Source organism: Vipera ursinii (assembly GCF_947247035.1).
Source record: "Vipera ursinii genome assembly, chromosome: 1".
Lineage (NCBI taxonomy): Eukaryota > Metazoa > Chordata > Lepidosauria > Squamata > Viperidae > Vipera > Vipera ursinii.
In genome coordinates, this window is record NC_139512.1 from 283,146,382 (window position 1) to 283,164,069 (window position 17,688).

Here is a 17,688-nt window from a genome sequence, read left to right on the forward strand (position 1 = left end):
AGAAATTGAAAGCCATAAAAATTTTCCAATATGTTAAGTCTACTAATTTATTCCAGTACAAGTCTTGTGACTTTCTAATAAACTAGGCACTCAAAAGAGTTTTTTTGCAGGTAAAACCCCAAAGCCCAAGTTTTTTTTTAAAAAAAATATCTACACAGTAAATAAATAAAATAAAATAGCTATATTTGGTGAACGGGCAAGTCTTCATGTTCTACCACCAAACCTGGACAAACTCGTAACTGAATACAATTAGTAATAGTAATTAAATCATAAAATTTGGAAGGAGCCATAGAGATTATTTAACCTAACCTCCGGCTCAGTGGCCAATAACACTCATTTATTTGTGAGAAACTATATTCGTATCATTTATAAAACTGATCTAACCAGCCCAGTGTTGAATCTCAGCTTGCTCTTTCTCAATGACACAATAGTTCTATTATAGCCCTGCCCTTTCATATGCCCCTTGTTTTGCTTTTCTGTTGATTGCTGTCTTATGGAAACATAAAGGGATAAGGCTTTGATTACACTGCATAGCTACCATCTTGCCTTCCTTGACCTCTCCAGGACCCCTACTGTTAAGGCTTTTTAATTTCTAAGATTAATTAGTAACGAAACATGAAATTTCAAACTGTAGAAGGAATGGCAGAATCTGCGGGGCGTATTTAAAAGAGGGATCAGCCTAGAATCCCTACATAGTCATAAACAAATTAAGCCCAAGCTCCCTTGAATTCTGTTGATATTTAGTAAAGGTAAAGGTAAAGGTTCCCCCGCACATGCGTGCTAGTCGTTTCCGACTCTAGGGGCCGGTGCTCATCTCCGTTTCAAAGCCGAAGAGCCAGCGCTTGTCCAAGGACATCTCCGTGGTCATGTGGCCGGCATGACTGGACGCCAAAGGCGCACGGAACGCTGTTACCTTCCCACTGTAGTGGTCCCTATTTTTCTACTTGCATTTTTACGTGCTTTCGAACTGCTAGGTTGGCAGAAGCTGGGACGAGGAACAGGCGCTCACTCTGCTACGTGGCACTCGGGATTCAACCCGCCAAACTGCCGACCTTCTGATCGACAAGCTCAGCGTCCTAACCCACTGAGCCACCGCGTCCCTTTTCTGTTGATATTTATCCAGCCCCAAACAGATGCTATTAGTTGAGAAGATTCCTGTGCATAGACATGATTAGCAATAAATCAATTTAATCAGACCTTCACATATGGACCTGATCACATACACTGCCAACATTATTTTCCGTGTTGTTGCTCCCGTACCAATAGCAGCTTCTCAACTGTGAATGTGCAGAAGTGTTTTGCAAAAAAAACCATATGCCTTGTATATCATTAATAATATTTATTTTGGAAAAATATTTTAAAAATGAATTTCTTTATTAACAAAAACAGTAAAAAAAACCTCAAATAACATTTTGCACAATGTTTCATAAATACATTATATACAAACAAAAAGTCACATAGACCTGAAGTGCCTTTGTACATATTTACCAAAAAATTAAATTATTAAAAAAAAATCACAAAATACCCCAGCTTTACAAATATCCTGAAAATAATTTTTACAGTTTAAAAAAAATAACACGCTTTCTTTCCCCACCTAATAAAAACACATTTTAGTATAAAAAAGGGTAGTAAAGGCAGTGTCTGTATCTCAAGAATCAACTGGCTCATAGAATCCAAAATACACACTCCAGGCAGTGCACATTTCTTGTGTAGGAATTCAGTCCGTTCATTTAAATACATAAAGGGGGGGGAATCAACTGGCCATAGTGCAATGATAAATCTTCATAAAAGGCAGTGCAACAGGTATCTTTGAACACAGAGCCTGACCTAGCGTCCATCGTGTATTATTTGCAGTCCCTTTTGCTAACTTCAGTAGAGAACCAGCTCAGTCTGAATTTAGTTTTCTCAGCAGCAGTCAGTGAAGGAATCTTTCTCCCTTTCCTTATTCAGCAGCATTGACTGGGGCATATAACCTTTGAAAATTGTTTCAAAACAACAATTTTGCCATGTCATCTTTCTTTTTACACCTGCGAAAGTTCAGAAGAGAGGCAAGGTGAGAAAAAATAATCCACGGATACCCATTAAGACAATAAAAAGGTGTTCACTCGATCATTAGGAGAATCAAATGCCTGCTCCTGGTGAGACATTTTAAGTGGTTTTATTCCCCACCCACCCACCTTCCTACACGGACAGGGTGACTTAATACATCTAATTGGACTGAACTGAAAGATTGGAATCTATCTGCCCATGGGTATTGATGGGATGACAAAACCACATACTACGGGAAATATTCATCGTCTTACGGGCCATACTTTTGCAATTGCCCTACTAACTCAATCCTACAAAGCAAACAAACCATCATTAGGGCTTCCATTAAGAACTGAGCTGCATTAGAGGAAGTGATCAATTAGTGCAACGGGGTGGGTTTTGAGCCTGGGAGAGAATATACCTACCTCCGTTGCTATGATGCATTCATCTTTCTCTTCTGATATGACATACACTGACTGGTACTTTGTGTCTTTTGAAGTGGAATATACCGATTCTGGTCGTTTCCTTTCAGATGTTTCACTGCAAAGAGAAAATTTCAGACGACGTTGGTTTCGTGACCAATTTCAATACACACACCCCCACACACCTTTGGCAAATTAAAGACCATGCCCCTCTGCTACCACCATACCTTTTGGGCTGTACTGTGTTTTTCTCTTCTGCTTCCAAATCATATGTTTCACCCTTAGCTTCGCATCTGCCATGATCCTCTTTAACAGTGTCCTCCTGTTTGAGGTCATGGACCAAATTGTAATCCACTGATGGGTATCTGGCTTTGTAGCCATTTTTGTCAGCATTTTCACTGTGGAAGTCTATTTTCTTATTAGTATTCTTAATCTGGGTGGCACCAATGACACTTATGGAGATGTCCTTCTCTCGCTGACAGTTGGCCAGGTTGTTCATGGTCTCAACTTCACTACTCCTGCAGGCATCTTGCTGAGGCTGCCGCTTTTGTGTTTTGAGACGAAAACAGACCACAATGGCAGCACAGCCCAGCAATAGCATAAGGACCAGGATAATTCCGGCACACACTGCAATCCAGGGGAATTGGGAGCTCTGACCTTCTGTGTACTTCTCGGTGATGTCAACAATGACTGCCCCTTGAGGGGGTTCAGGAAGCAAGAACTGGCAGTTGGGGCCCCCATAACCACGTGCACATTCACACACGTAACGGTTGTTTCTTTCGTGGCAAGTAGCCCCATTGTGGCAAGGATCATGCTCACATTTGCTGACAGGAGTGCTGCAGTTCTTTCCATTGTATCCAGGAGGGCAGGTGCAGGAATAGTCATTGACTCCATCTTGACAGGTCCCTCCGTTTAAGCAAGGAAAGGAGGCACAGTCATCCACATTATCATCACAGTGTCTTCCCGTGAAGCCAGTTTGACATTGGCATATGTAGGAATTCGTAAGATCCACACACTGAGCTCCTGCAAAGGTTTGGATAGGACAATGATAAATAGGAGGAAATAGTCACAGGGACTGACAGGGCTGTTGATGTATTATCTATTATCTTTGCATCCTATCCAGGCTGCTGCCTATTTCATCTTTCCAACAAGCCTACAAAGAATAAGAGACAGTGTCCATTCAAGATCACCAACATAGTTTTATGGATTCAAGAGGACCAAGATTTACAAAATCAGTACCTCAGAGCGTACTGCTATAGAGCTTTTCACTCTAGTTAAACTTCATAAGAACAGACCAGTCAGGAATGAATAAATAGATGGCACATTCTTCTAGGCAACCATATTATTTGTATGACAATCAGTCTAGATATTTTTATTACTATTTTAAAAGTAAGCTTCGATTATTCTAATGCAGAGTTGGGGAACTATTACAACTATTATTCTAATGCAGAGGTGGGGAACTTTATGACATGGCTGGCTCAGGAATTCTGGGAGTTGAAGTCCACAAGTCATAGAGGACACAGTTCCCTTCACCTTAAAAATCAGGTCACTTATCTAGCTGTTTTTAAATGTTGTAGGTGTTTCTCCTTGATTAACATAATAATGTCCAAGCAACTAAGAGCAAAATAAGTGAACAACAGCCTTAAAACAGAATAAAAGCCTACACAACAGAACCATGTGGCAGCACATATTCTGAGCTGGCCACCTCAGGCTAAATTTTGTACACAACAGAAACGTTTTTTCATACATGAACAAATGAAATCTCCCAAAACATATTAAAAATAAGATTATATGTCTCACCCCAATTTCTTGTTTTCTACAACCTGTTCCCACATCTTTCTTAATTAAAGTGGGGCTTAATGTAGTCTGGGAACATTAAAAAGAGGTTAATTCAGTCAGTTAACTAACTCCAAGACTACGTTTAGCCTAAATCAGATCCAGTGTTGAGTATAAACTACTTCCTCACAGCTGCCTTGCTGTGGAATACCAAATCCTAGTCAAATGCCCTATTTTGCATAACTACCCCATGAAGAGCACGTGCCCCTGAAAAAGCTAACCTCTCCCTCATAGAAGGCACCATAAATGTTATCAGCCCACAGTATTCCTTCCAAACACTCTGACTGAAATGTTCCCTCTTTGCTGCATCTCTAGGCAAAGAGAAGAGAATACAGCTTTGCCAGTAGCCTTTGGGTTCAGGTCTCAAAGTCCCAAGCACTTCCTAAAGGGCACAGGGTGGGATTCTGCTCTTCCCAGATACTGTATGACTATTTGCTATGAGAATCCACCAGCAAACATGTGGGGAAAGGATCAACTGTCTATGGAGATTTTTAATCATCCAGATCATAGTTATCCTAAAGGTGCTTTTTCCGAGAGGCAACTGGACTTGGGTGTTTTTTTTCCTTTGAAAACATTTCACTTCTCATCCAAGAAGCTTCTTTGGTTTTCAAAGGAAAAAAAAAACCCAAGAAAGTCCAGTTGCCTTTCGGAAGAAGCACCTTTGGGAAAGACCAATGCGTAAGAAACTTCCAAATATGAATTTTTCACCCAAAGATTAAAGTGGAGCATTCAAGAAAACATTGGTATTGGCTGCTTTAACTGAAAAGGATAAACTGACTCATCAAGTCAGTATCATTAAGCCTGGTACTTCAAGAACAGCTGACAGCCACTCTCATCACCAATCAGATGGACTGAGACCCCCAACACCCCTATTAGGCATCCTGTGGGGATTGGGTGGCATTAGGCATCCCGTTTATAAGGACTGTATTTTGTACCAGAGTGTGGTATGCCCTGCCATCCTACAAGGGCTCACTTAAATGGAAATTCCCACATATACTTTTGCAATCTTACAAATAGGATTTCAGGCTTTTTTGGCATTATTTCACATGTAGATTGATAAATCAAAGGTTACAAGCTTTCAATGTTAGGTTAAAGAACAGACAAGCCTTGTGGACTAATTCAGACAAAAGTGAGAGACAAATTAGTCTGGATGCAGACTATTACACAATATCATTTCAGCTGGCAATTGTACTGATTTAAATTTTCAGATTGACATTTTTATATCTATGTTTCTTTTTGGATTCTGCCTTTAACCCAGTTTGGAAAGAAGAAACAAAACTGACACGTAACTCAGCTTTTCTGAATCTGATGCCCTCTAGCTATATTGAACCTTATCTCCCACAATCCCTCAACTAGCATGGCTCAACGGGGATTGGAGAATTATAAGAATTGAAATCCAACATGATTAGAAGAAGCTGGGCAAGGCAGATAAAACTTCTCAGAAACGTTATCAGAGCAATGCCATTCCTGTTAAATGCACCCTTCTCCTTACGAAAGGCCAAAGTAAAATTTCTCCAAACAGGGAAAAATTGAGCTGCTGTCTTCTGTCTTCTTATCAGTTTCACAGTTTTTTTTTTAAAAAAAGCTGCATTAAGAGTTTCAGAATTGTTTAAGAAGCACTGAAGAGTGTCAGGTTTACTCCGAAGGCCACACCCACAAACTGTTGCTTCTCTCCCACAGAAACCAGTGTGGCTTAGCAAGCTTCAGCGCTGCTTGCATCTCTCTCTTCCTCCATTAAATCCAAGACCTCCCATTATAGCATATCAAGTGAACTGCAGTGAGAAGTTTACTCACTTCCCCTTAGAAGTTAAGTGAACTGCAGCAGGAAGGTCATTCATTTCCCATGGATGTTTATGGCAAAATGGCCATTAACTTGAATGGGTGATCAAATACAGGTACCGATTTGGCTTACCATTAGCACAAGGACTGGAGCTGCAATAGTCAATTTTCTTTTCGCAGTTAAATCCAGAGTAACCCACGGGGCAACGACAACTATATCCACCTTCGGGATTGTCTGTACATCGTCCTCCATTGAAGCAAGGCCCATCGGCACAGGTCATTGCGCCCAGTTCACAGTTTTTACCATAAAAGCCAGGTGGACAGGTACAGGAATAGCTGTTCTCAAGGTCCTGTTGGAAGAAAGACCCACCCTATTTAGCAATCTTTACTATGTATCTTAACAATTGGGACGCAACCCTCTTTTCAGACTCACTGTAGCAGCGGCATTAACTTACAGTGCAGCTTCCTCCATTCTTGCAAGGACTGACATCACATTCATTGATTTCAATCTCACAATTGGAACCGGTGTAACCAGGACGGCAAGAGCAGGTGTAGCTTCCTTGGCCCGTATTGGTACAAGTGGCGCCATTTTTGCAAGGCTTATGGTGTGTACAGTAATTTAGATCTGTAGGAGAAGTTACAGACAAAAAGGTTACATCCATAGAATTGCCTGTGACTCTGAAAGGATGTTGTTGTGTAAGTTTAGTTTAAGAGAGATCCAAGCCTAGAAAACTGGACTGTGTAAGTTACAAATGAAGAACTTACCCTGATTACAAAAAAGACCACCCCATCCTTCCTGACAATTACACTGCCAAGGTTGTTGGCAGGTACCATGGAGACAACCTGGGTATCGGATGCATTCATCACAGTAACGTCCTTGCCAACCAACACGGCATCTGTGAAAACAAATTTTAAACAATTTTAGTACAGGCAGTCCTGCCACAAACTGAAAATTATTTAAATTAAAACTAAACAAGTCAAACTTCTTAAGTATATTGCACTTCTTACAATGTTATTGATCTTATTAAACTCAGAAGCTTTTTCACTACCTTTAGGTAGGTTAAAAAATTAATGTCTTTAATTTTTGTTGTCCCTATTCCTGAGTTCAAGTTCCTTCTGCCAGTAGCCTTGATTTTATTAACCGTCACTTTTATAAATCACCCTTCTTCCAAGACATTAAGGATGCTAATCCCATTTAATCTCCACATTAACTCTAAGGACGATTGTGCTGACAGAGAAATTGATTTCCTAAGGGCCACATATTTTTATAGTTCATCAGAGACAGACTTCCCTGCTCTGAACTAAAACACACCCATCCTCCCCTTGATTGAGTTATTCCAGTAATCACACCCATAAACCGCCATCTAATTATTCTATCAAATTAATGATTTCAAAAGGGTAGTTACAAAGCACAATGCATCCATTATGTTTGAAAACTAATGTGCTCCTACTAGACACTAAGCCCCATTCAACGTCTTCTAAATATCCATAAATTCTGGAGTGGTGCTTTGGGGGCACCCTCTTATTTGACTTACATGGATATTAGGTAAGAAGTAAAGCAGGCCTGAAAATAATCAAATCTGGGATTCTCAAATCAAGTTTGCTGGCAGAAGGATGGGGTGGGAGCAGGAGAAGGAGAGATCTGGAAACTTACTTGCATTCTCCAGGCTTGTCACAGAATCCATGCTGGTCATCACAGCCTGGCAAGCAAATTGCTGCAAAACACAAAAGAAACCCCAAATATATCCATAAGCCTTCTGGAGCCTTATGAGCTTAGGTCAAACTCTTTTCACGACAGTCGAGTTAGTGACAGCAGCTAAATGAATCTTCGGAGCTTGCTAAGAGTAGTGGATCGTGCTTTTGTAACAGGGGGCTTTACTTATCACTAGGAATGAACATTCCCTTTAATGCAGTTGCACACAAACAAAAGAGAGCACACAATAACTCCCTTCCGCACAAAATCCCCGCACAAAATCCCATTCGCCTTTTCTTCCCAGAAAGGGTCAAAAGTCCTATTTCCCCACCCCCACCCCCATTCAATACCAGAGTTCCTCCTCTTGGTATCCTCAGCATCCTCTGCAAGTTTGAGAGAGAGAGAAATAGAGAGAGCAAGAGAGAGCATGCACAGATAAGGATAGACAGCTGGTGTGCAGGGTGCCAGCCGGGACAGCTGCACCATTGTCTATTCTCTCCCAGCAGCTGCCCCACTGCAACAATACCCCAACTCCTTACAGCCAATCAGAGCCAAGACGTGCTTCCTCATCAGCCTATCCCTGCCCAGATCTAATCTATGGCACGCGCATGATTCCTGGGCAAAGGGGAAGGGTTTTTCTTATTCAAATAATTAAGTCTAAAGTTCTTTCACACACACCCCCAAAAGGAAGGAGGGGGAGTGGAGCCTGAAGAACACAGACGTAGGAAGGAGGTAAGCAGGCCAGCAGGAGGGAGGTTGGGAGCAGGGCGGGGAGGGAAGACTTCTGCTCATTACTTTGCCTGGTTATGGAACTCATTAAGCAGGCACTGTGAGTTTTAACCCCACAAAGCAAGCCAGAGACAATGACAAGCCCAGAAGGAGAAGCAGAAGACGAAGAAGAAGAACGGGACTGATCATCAGATTGTTAAAGGGGGAGGTGGGGAGAGGAGAAGGAATGAATGGGGGCAAGCGTGCGGACGAGACAAGCCTGCCAATTTGGGGACAGGCTTTTGGGTTGACATCATTTCCCTCTCCCCGAAGCCCACCAAGTAAATGCACCGTGCATTCTAACAAGGTTCAGAATTTTGGAAAGAAAAGCAGGGTGGGTTTTTTTTTTCTTCAGACGCTTCCAACAATATCTTATTTCTCATCTCCTCCCCTAAATCTAATTAAAGGGGGCAGCATGCATTGGATCATGTTACATTGGGGGGGGTTGGTTTCTTACTAACTTGACCCATAAGCAAATGAGAATCATGGTGGCCCTCCGGCCAAAGACAAGAGTTAGGGCCTGTAAAAAGCAGCTTCTCTGCATCCTGTGGCAACCCCTTTATCTGGACCATTGAAGCATTCATTAAGGCAGCATCCTGATTGGAAAAATCAAATGACTCCACTTGGACAGACCAAATGGAAGCATCCAGCTAGGCCAACTCAATTCAGCTGGCTGCTTCCATCCATTGGAAAAGGGCCTCTACGTTAACAGAAAAGGCCTATTTAGAGCCTAGACTAAAATGGCCAACTGTTCTGATTCATCACTTTGACGAGAGACAATTCCATTCAGTGCTTTGCCAAAGTACTTCGATCAAAGCTTCATGTAGCTGAAACTCCCCTTCCAATATCTGCACAAACCCAGTAGATGTTGGGCCTATGAAGTCGTAACAGTGTTTTATTTGTTCTATTTCCTCTAGGAGCACAAGGCCAACATACAATTCCTAGACCAGTAATTAAATCAGTATGCTGTGCTAGTTCTCAGTGGTGATAATCACCCTGGCTATGGCTTATCATAATAGCCAGAATCTAGAGTTACTTGAGCCATACAGTAAAATTTTTAAATTTCCAGTGACATTATTTTTCCTGCCCTCACTTCACCACTATTTTTAAACACTCTCCCACCAGGCAAAGTATCAAGCAACTTTAAACCCAAGGGACTTCTGGAACAAAATAGACTTATTTCTCCTGAATGAACGGAGGTTTTCATGCTAAATCATAATCTATTTAGGAAAGTCTGTGAATTCAAATGGTTGACATCCAATGTGAAGGATTTTTTTTTAAGGATAGCTCCAAACTTATTAGGGCTGGCTGGGCACATCTGAAAATTAATGAAACAATAAAGAACTAAACTGAGAAGAGGAGCAAATTCCATTAAGTCCAGATACCAACATTACTTAACTCTGTTAAGAGGCACAAACCTAAAACCTCTTGAGTATAAGAATTAATCATGCAATTTCTTGGATTCTCGCCAATATTGCCCCTGGCTGTTTTCAATGTTATTTATGATCCACTCTGGCTAGTTAAGTATATGAGTGCTTACTTGTTCTGTTTCCTGGATATTTGTATTTGCAGTTATGTCCCTGTAATGCAGCCAATGTGTGACTTTGAACGAAGAGTCTAGTTCAGAGGTCTTCAAACTTGGCCCTTTTAAGACTTGTGGACTTCAACTCCCAGAATTCTTCAGCCAGCGTGCCTGGCTGAGGAATTCTGGGAGTTGAAGTCCACAAGTCATAAAAGGGCCAAGTTTGAAGACCCCTGGTCTAGTTCAAGGTTAGGCCACCTGATGCCCTCCAGATGTTTTGAGCTATGACCCTTATAAACTGCAGCTGGCATAGAAAATAGCCAGAAATTCTGGAAAATGTAATCCAAGTTACTTGGAAGTAGAATCTGGGTTTAATTGGATGTGACTGTAACTTTGCTTTTCCGAGTTTTGCTATCAATATTGGGATTTAATAAAACTGCTTAGAGAACAAACTGATTTCAGACTTTTTTTTTTTTGCTTTTATGGATGGCATGACTGACAACCCATTGAAATCAAGGGCCAAACATCTATTTGGGGGATCTTCCCTTTTATAAACATCCCCTATCAGGCCTTCCCTCTGCCACCCTATGCCAGCCAGGCCTTCCCTAAGCCAGTCTATGTTAGTTTCTTCTTACTAAGCTTTCAGAAAGGATAGTTTTGAATTATATTAAAATGCCAAATGCAGAAAATAGGGGAGTTAAGTTTTTGTTGTTGTTTTTAATAGCTTTTCCAAATATCAGACTGCAACAATATATTTACTAAGCCACCAGGATTTCACAGAACTACATGCTAAACAGTAAGTGAAGGACACAGGTGGGAAAGGGGAGATAAAATTAAGAAAAAAGGAAAATGTAGTCACTTTTTTCTGTTCCTCTCCCCACCACTACCTTACCCATATCTTGGATCATTTACTAACCAACAATGAATAATTCTACAGCATCTGAAAGTTGGAACAGTCATCTGGTCTAATTTGATGGTCTAACAGCCCAATAAACATGCCATCTAATAGAAACATTGGAACGCACGTAAAAGAAATAAGAACTGCCTTCTTTGCTCATAACAAAACGCTTGCAAAGTGCATTTACTGGACAGCTACATTACGATAACCATTTCAATGCATGTCAGTTTGTTGGGCGTAATAAATAATAGAGGGAAATAGGTGGATCCATTTGGCTTACATTACTAATTAATTAATGAACAATACAGCCCTTTGAGGGATTTGTAAGCTTTAATGTCACATTTGGCCACCTGAGATGAATGACAAGATGACATTATCTTCCTTTCCCATATAAAGAAGCCAACAAGATACCTCTTTCCTTTGATTTTGGCATTAATATTTGACTCAGCTTAGTCTAGCATCCAGGGTCTTCTCCCACAGCAGAAAAGAGCAGCTGAGGAGACTAAGAATTGCAACAGGGACACTGGAACTCCTACTCATCCTCCCCCCTCTCCCTCCCCCCCCCCCCCGCTGGTTCCCCACTTGAGCAATCTCTTCATCATGCTTATGGTATGGTTAACTTCATTTAATGTCCATTAAATGTAATCATATTTATTCAAAAGAAAAATTATGATCTTCAAGAAGCATTATTCTATAGCAAATTAGTTCAAATTGTCACTGAATATGTACGCGAGTTTCTTTAACTTTGCTTCATTCACTAATAAAGAACAGCGAGGCCTCCAAGTAAAATAATTTGACTCCCTGATGGCCACTTTTTTACTGATCAAGAAAGAGTATGAAATGCTTCACTTTTTGAAAGATGGAATAAGAATTCTAAAACACTATCAACTTTTTCCAAAGCTTTTATATCAGCCTTTCCCAGTGTAATGCCCTCCAGCTGTGTTGGACTATTATGGAAGCCGAGGACTAAAATTGCTCGAGGCTAGTAGGTTGAGGAAGCTGCTGTACATAACTTGGCTGATGCGCATGAAGGAAATTTTGAATCTAGGACAGGATCCTACATTTTGCAGAGATATTGTTTCACTTGCAATTTCAAAGAATAGAATCCAGATAGCATTGATGTTAAGCACTTGCAATTCTCAGATTTTAGTGGGAGAACACAAGTCTCCCAGGAAGAACCATGGGGATTAAAACTGATTAATACTTAATAGATCTGTGCATTCAAAATTACAAAGAATTGTTTTGGAACTTGCAGCATATCTCTGCTATTCATTACAGCAGCTTGATTTTTTCAGGATTCTCTGAAAATTTGAAAACAGATGTTTGTTTTAAGGAATCAACTCAATGAAATTAAGGCAATTCTTAAAACAATGAGAGTCAGTTTTTTTTTCTTCCAAATCACTCTTAAAAACAAAACAGTCTTAAGACATAATGTTAGCTGGACTGTGATCATAATTTTGTAAATAACAAAAGATCTGTACAGGCTTTCATTCTTTTGTCCCAGTAAGTGAAGTCATCATATATAATGATAATTATATGTTTAATAATTATATATGATATACCGGTAATTAATATAATATAGTGATATAACTGTTATCATTGCTGTGCGTTGATTTACCTCATTTCAGGATCAAATGCTATTCATGTTGTATTTGATCCTTGCCCCATATCTTAATGAGTAGATTCATAGTTTTATGTTTATGTACATACATAAACACATACTATCTATCTAGCTATCTATACACACACACACATGCATATGTATATATGTACAGTATGTGTTTATGTACATAATTTATTTGCATTGATTTACTTCTTAGCATTTGGACATGGAAATGGGCTATACCAACAATCTCCCAAGGGAAACCACCATCATTTTGTCCAAAAGGGAAGAGAGGTAATTTCCTTTATTATTCGTTGAGTTGGGGTATGTTTGGATTTATGCAGAGTAATCAGAATCAACAGAAGTTTAGAAAGAAAAGTGACGTTTTCATCTGTGGATACTCACAGTCAGTGCAGTATTGTCCCTTCCAGCCTGGGTTGCAGACCTTCTCCCCACGTTCTCCACAAGTGAAATGGCCAAAGGCATCATCCCGAGGGCGACAAAAGACAGAACAGCCTTCTCCGTAGTAATGCTCATCGCATACAAATCGGTATGAGTACTTGAGGTCAGTGCGACCACTGGTATGCAGGTCACTGGACCATTCTTCCCCAACAGTCAAATGTCTCTGTGTAGCCAGGCGGCTAATGAGACGTTCTGGATTCTCTGAAGAGGGAAGGGGTAGGGTGGAATAAAAAAATGGAATAGCAAAACAGTTCCATTAAATAACAAAGGTGATGGTACTCCTGGAGACCTAGATAATCTACGGGAAGGACTGGGTATTTTGAAGAATGCTATTGGGTTTGACCTCTAGCCAAGTGGCTGAAGATCACAACGGAAAACAAGTCCATTGAACAGGCAGTTAGATCAGAAGGAATGTGTAAAATTGTCTTCCCAACCGTTGCCCTCCAGGTGTGCCAGACTGTTTTCCCCAAAGGTAACATAGAGGCCATGATTTAGGAAGGCCTCCAGGTTAAGAAAGACTCCTAAATATACCACTTGGGAAAACATTATTTACCTGTGCTGAGGTCATCAGGAGAGTCAGTGTGCAGAGCTTCAATGATGAGAGAGAAAGTGCCCTGCACAATACAGAAAAGGGAGAAACAATGAATGTGAAGGCCTGCAGTCAGCAGAATAATATAATCACAGGAGACTACAGCCACAACAGCCAGCATGACTCTCTGATCTCCTGACTCAGGCCTCTTTTTTCCCCCTCAAGGAAATGGCAGTACTTTTTCAAAACTTGCTTCCTGGCCTGTTTTTTCAGCCTGTTCATACAGGATATGGTATTAAAATGGAGCAGCAAGGGGAAATGGGGAGGGGCTGGGAAGAGCCATGCCTGCCAATCCTCCCCCTCTGCTTATTCTTATTCTGAGAACTGAGAATAATGAAGAGAGATGCCAAGGGGAGGAGGGGAGAAAATGTGCTAGAAGAGTGGTGGGCCAAACTGGCAACAACTTTTGGTATTTCCACAGTAGGCAGACAAGGGGAGTGGGGTTATGTTCAGGTAATCTGTCAATCCTGCCTTTAACATTCCCTTCAATGGATCGGCTGTGGCTCCTAGTGATGATCAACTGTCAAATTGCCACTGCCAAATTGCAGTCTGCAAAAAGTTTTGCATTTCCAGTGGCAGAATTTCAGCACACCACACAATCTTGAGAAAGATGTTAGAACTGTAGAATAATGATATTCCCTGATAGAAAACCACCACTTGGTCCAAGTCAACAGCATTGGTAACCTGAGTGTTCAGCTGCACTGAATACTCCCGGGAACACCAGGAAAGCAGCCACTTAACTGAAGGTCTTGAGAAAGGGTTAGATGCTTTTTGCAGGATGAAGAAAAGGTTCTATGCTTACAAAACAGGCACCCATTTTGATTACATCACCGAAGGACAACCTGGTTCCATCCAGGATTTTGAGATTTCAACTCCCATCAGCTACAGCCAGAAAAGCCAATGGCAGCGGACTGCAGGAAATGTATCCCGAAACATTTAGATCAGTGTTTCTCCAGCTTGGCAACTGTCAGATGAGTAGACTTTAACTCCCAGAATTCCCAGGCAGCCATGCAGTCCACACATCTTAAAAGTTGCCTGGCTGGAGAACCGTTGATCAGAGGATAACCTGTTGCCTGCTCCTACAGCATGCAAACACAAGTGCCTTCTAGCATTTTAAATGGGTGCAGAGCTGTTCCTTTCCTTTGGCATGAAGAAAATCATGAAGAAAGAGGGGGGAAAGGCACAGGTGGCAGAGGCAAATAATATCTGAGCCCATATAATATTCTGTGAACAAGAAGAATAACTGCACAATAAAAGCCGCCCATAAAAACTTCCTTCTGTATAACGTGTCTTGAAATAAATTGAATCCCTTGGTTCTGAACTCAGAATCCCTCTATTTAAGTGCCTTCAAGAGTACCATTAAGTGTTCCAACTTCTGGAAAGACTAAAAATAACCCGTCCTCTCTGGACCATGCATTTTCCATTGTGAACATCCATTTCCTAAACTAGACAGAATGGCATTCCAAGGTCATTTCCTCACTAGTGATTTATAGTGTGTGTGTGTGTGTGTGTGTGTGTTTATAAAATGTACATATTGTATATATTATATTGGTGTTATCCCAATACAGATCACCAAAGTAAGACTTTTTACCATTGGCAAGACAATCCTAACTCCCTAATTACAAGATGGCTCTCAACTGTATCTGTGACCAAATAAACAGTGTGGCATTGTCATTTCCAAGTAACTGACACCTTCTTCCACTGCATTCAAAACGCTATCCGATTACAAATTTGCAATACAATTTAAACCTCTTCGAGACGGCCTTTTAAGTCTACCCTCTTGCACGCGACCCTCCTCCTCTCCAAACCCAGGACCCTCCTCCCCTAAGAGAGATTCCGGCGACGTTACCGGCCAGGTGAAGCCGAAGGGGAACCGGATGGGGTTGTTGAAAGCCGGTTCGCTGCCGCCGGGGACGGTGCTGTCGGGGACGCTGAACGAGTTAGCTCCAAGAACCGGAGTGACGGTACTGCCGTAGGTACAAGGCGGCTCTGGCGACACGCTCGCTTGGTAGTGCTTAAGGCAGACGCGGAAGAAAGTTTTGCAGTCGCACTGTTGCAAGCCAGCCGGAGCGCCGGCATTGGCCGAGCCCAGGCCCTCTCGGCAGCAGTTGCGGTTGCCCAGAAGCCCCTTCTTATTGACAAACTCCTGTAGCTTCAGCTCGAAGACGCCGGAGGTCCAAACCTGCGGAGAAGGGCCGGGGAGGGGAGGGTGGAGAGAGGTAATGGCATACGATTAGAGAGGCTGGAGCAGCGAGGGTTGTTCGGGGGCAGCGCCGCGGTTGGGCCGGGATCACCTCGAAGGGGCGGGGCCAATGGATCAATGAAAGTTCTGCCGCCGCGGCGCTCGTCCGATGCGCCCCCCCCCCGCCTCTCCCGCCGCGCATAATGGACAACCTCCCGCCGAGGCCGAATTGGCCATGGCCAGGGGTAGGCAACCTCGGCTCTTTTATGACTCATGGACTTCAACTCCCAGAATTCCTGAGTCAGCATAGCTGACTCAGGAATTCTGGGAGTTGAAGTCCATGTGTCATAAAAGAGCCGAGGTTGCCTACCCATGGCCATGGCGATGCGCCCGGTTGATGCCCACCCAGCACCTCTCACAAAAACGCTCCGACCGGGGGAGAGGGTGGTGGAAGGGAGAGAGAAACGCGCGGAGGAGAGCACGTGTCCCGAGTGTATCACAGTCCCGGGAATGCTTAAGCCGCAGGGCTCTTCAAACTTGGCCCTTTTATGACTTGTGGACTTCAACTCCCAGAATTCCTCAGCCAGCCTGGCTGGCTGAGGAATTCTGGGAGTTGAAGTCCACAAGTCATAAAAGGGCCAAGTTTGAAGACCTCCTGGCTTAAGGAATCGCTCGAGCCGCGCTTTCCTTCACGAGAAGGCGGAAGCTTCTCGTGGGAACGCGCGAGGAAAGCGGTTCTGGGCTCTCTTTTCACCAGGGAGGAGGGCAGACGCTTCTCCTCGCGCGTTCCCCACCCACCCCAACCTTCGCCAGAGTTGGAAGGGTGAGCGTCGCTGCGCTCCCGGAGAGGGACCGCCAACTTTTGGGGTGGTGGAATGCTAGAGCCCCGTCGGCACGCACCCCCCCCCATCACCCTGAGGCTTACCTGGTAGGGAAGCTGAAGCACGCAAAAGACAACTAAAGCCAGCGCGGACCGTCCTCCCATTTTGTCAGGGCTGGTGAAACGGGGGAATAAGGGAAGAGGTCTGGGCTTCTTCCCTGCTTGTCCCCGGCTTTCCTTTCCAAAGGGGGAAAAAAACGGCAAACCAAGACGAGCTTCTGCCAAGCCGAGGGTCGGTTCTCCGCTCCGAGCCTGGCCGGAGGGGGGATTAGAATGAAGATTTATTTGTTTGGAGTCTTTCTTTCTCCCCACGACCCCCCTCGTCGATGCGTTTCAGATACGCCCTTTAGTTGACTGACAGATCTTGTTTTAAAGATGAATTAGGCGCAAGGAAAGGACTCCCCTCCTCTTGGCTTCCCCCTTCCAGATACAGTTCTTGGCGCTTTGGTTTCTCTAGCTCCAACCAAAGCAAAGGAGGGAAGAGCCACTTAATTCCCAGGGACGAAGAAAAGACTTTTCCCAAAGCAGCTTAAAATAATCAACGATCTGGAAATCCCTCAGGGGACGAGAAGATAATTCCCGGTGGCTTCAGGCGAAGAGTGGCGGGTTTTTTGTTTTGGCGTGCATGTGTTTGCAGAGGGGTTGGCGATTACGCACAAGCAGCCGTTTGCAAATCCCCCAAGCTTTGCTGGTCGCCACTTTCTGGCTATGAATTCCGATCGGTGTGTTGCTTTTTTTGTTTTTGTTTTTTTTAAACAAAGAAATCCAAGCCTTCCCCACCCCCCCCGACCCCCGCCGCAAAAAAACAAACAAAAAAAACCCAGCAAAATGTTGTCGCTTCGTGGGTTTCCAAAATCGATGGCTAGCGGTGCCCGCGTTAATGTCTGCTCTCCGCTTTAGGTCATTGGGTGAGCTTTGCTTTCGCCTTGAAACCGCCTGCCGGATTGGAGTAAAATTATTCCTTTTTTTTCCTTTTTCTTTTTTTTCCGGTTTTTTTTCTTTTTTAAAAAAAATTTTTTGCTCGCT

At 42.8% G+C, this 17,688-nt stretch overlaps 1 protein-coding gene across 1 annotated transcript; it reads right to left on the reverse strand.

Annotated features, from left to right (window-relative positions):
• Positions 1–1,125: 1,125 nt before the first annotated feature.
• DLL1 (delta like canonical Notch ligand 1) lies at positions 1,126–17,470 on the reverse strand. The gene is made up of 11 exons (XM_083349563.1): positions 16,708–17,470; positions 15,450–15,782; positions 13,565–13,625; positions 12,955–13,212; positions 7,720–7,780; positions 6,831–6,961; positions 6,521–6,690; positions 6,199–6,415; positions 2,678–3,473; positions 2,454–2,568; positions 1,126–2,027 (listed from the first exon to the last, which is right to left on the reverse strand). The coding sequence occupies exons 1-11, from the start codon at positions 16,765–16,767 to the stop codon at positions 2,022–2,024; spliced, it is 2,208 nt and encodes a 735-aa protein (XP_083205689.1). The 5' UTR covers positions 16,768–17,470; the 3' UTR covers positions 1,126–2,021.
• Positions 17,471–17,688: the final 218 nt, after the last annotated feature.

Excerpts from the sequence above, each read along its gene's own strand:
- DLL1 (XM_083349563.1), bottom strand. The coding sequence starts at position 16,767 with ATGGGAGGACGGTCCGCGCTGGCTTTAGTTGTCTTTTGCGTGCTTCAG. Across the intron at positions 7,781-12,954 it reads GGGACAATACTGCACTGACT|CAATTTGCTTGCCAGGCTGT; the intron begins GTGAGTATCCAC and ends TGTGTTTTGCAG. Across the intron at positions 6,962-7,719 it reads GACAAGCCTGGAGAATGCAA|ATGCCGTGTTGGTTGGCAAG; the intron begins GTAAGTTTCCAG and ends TTGTTTTCACAG.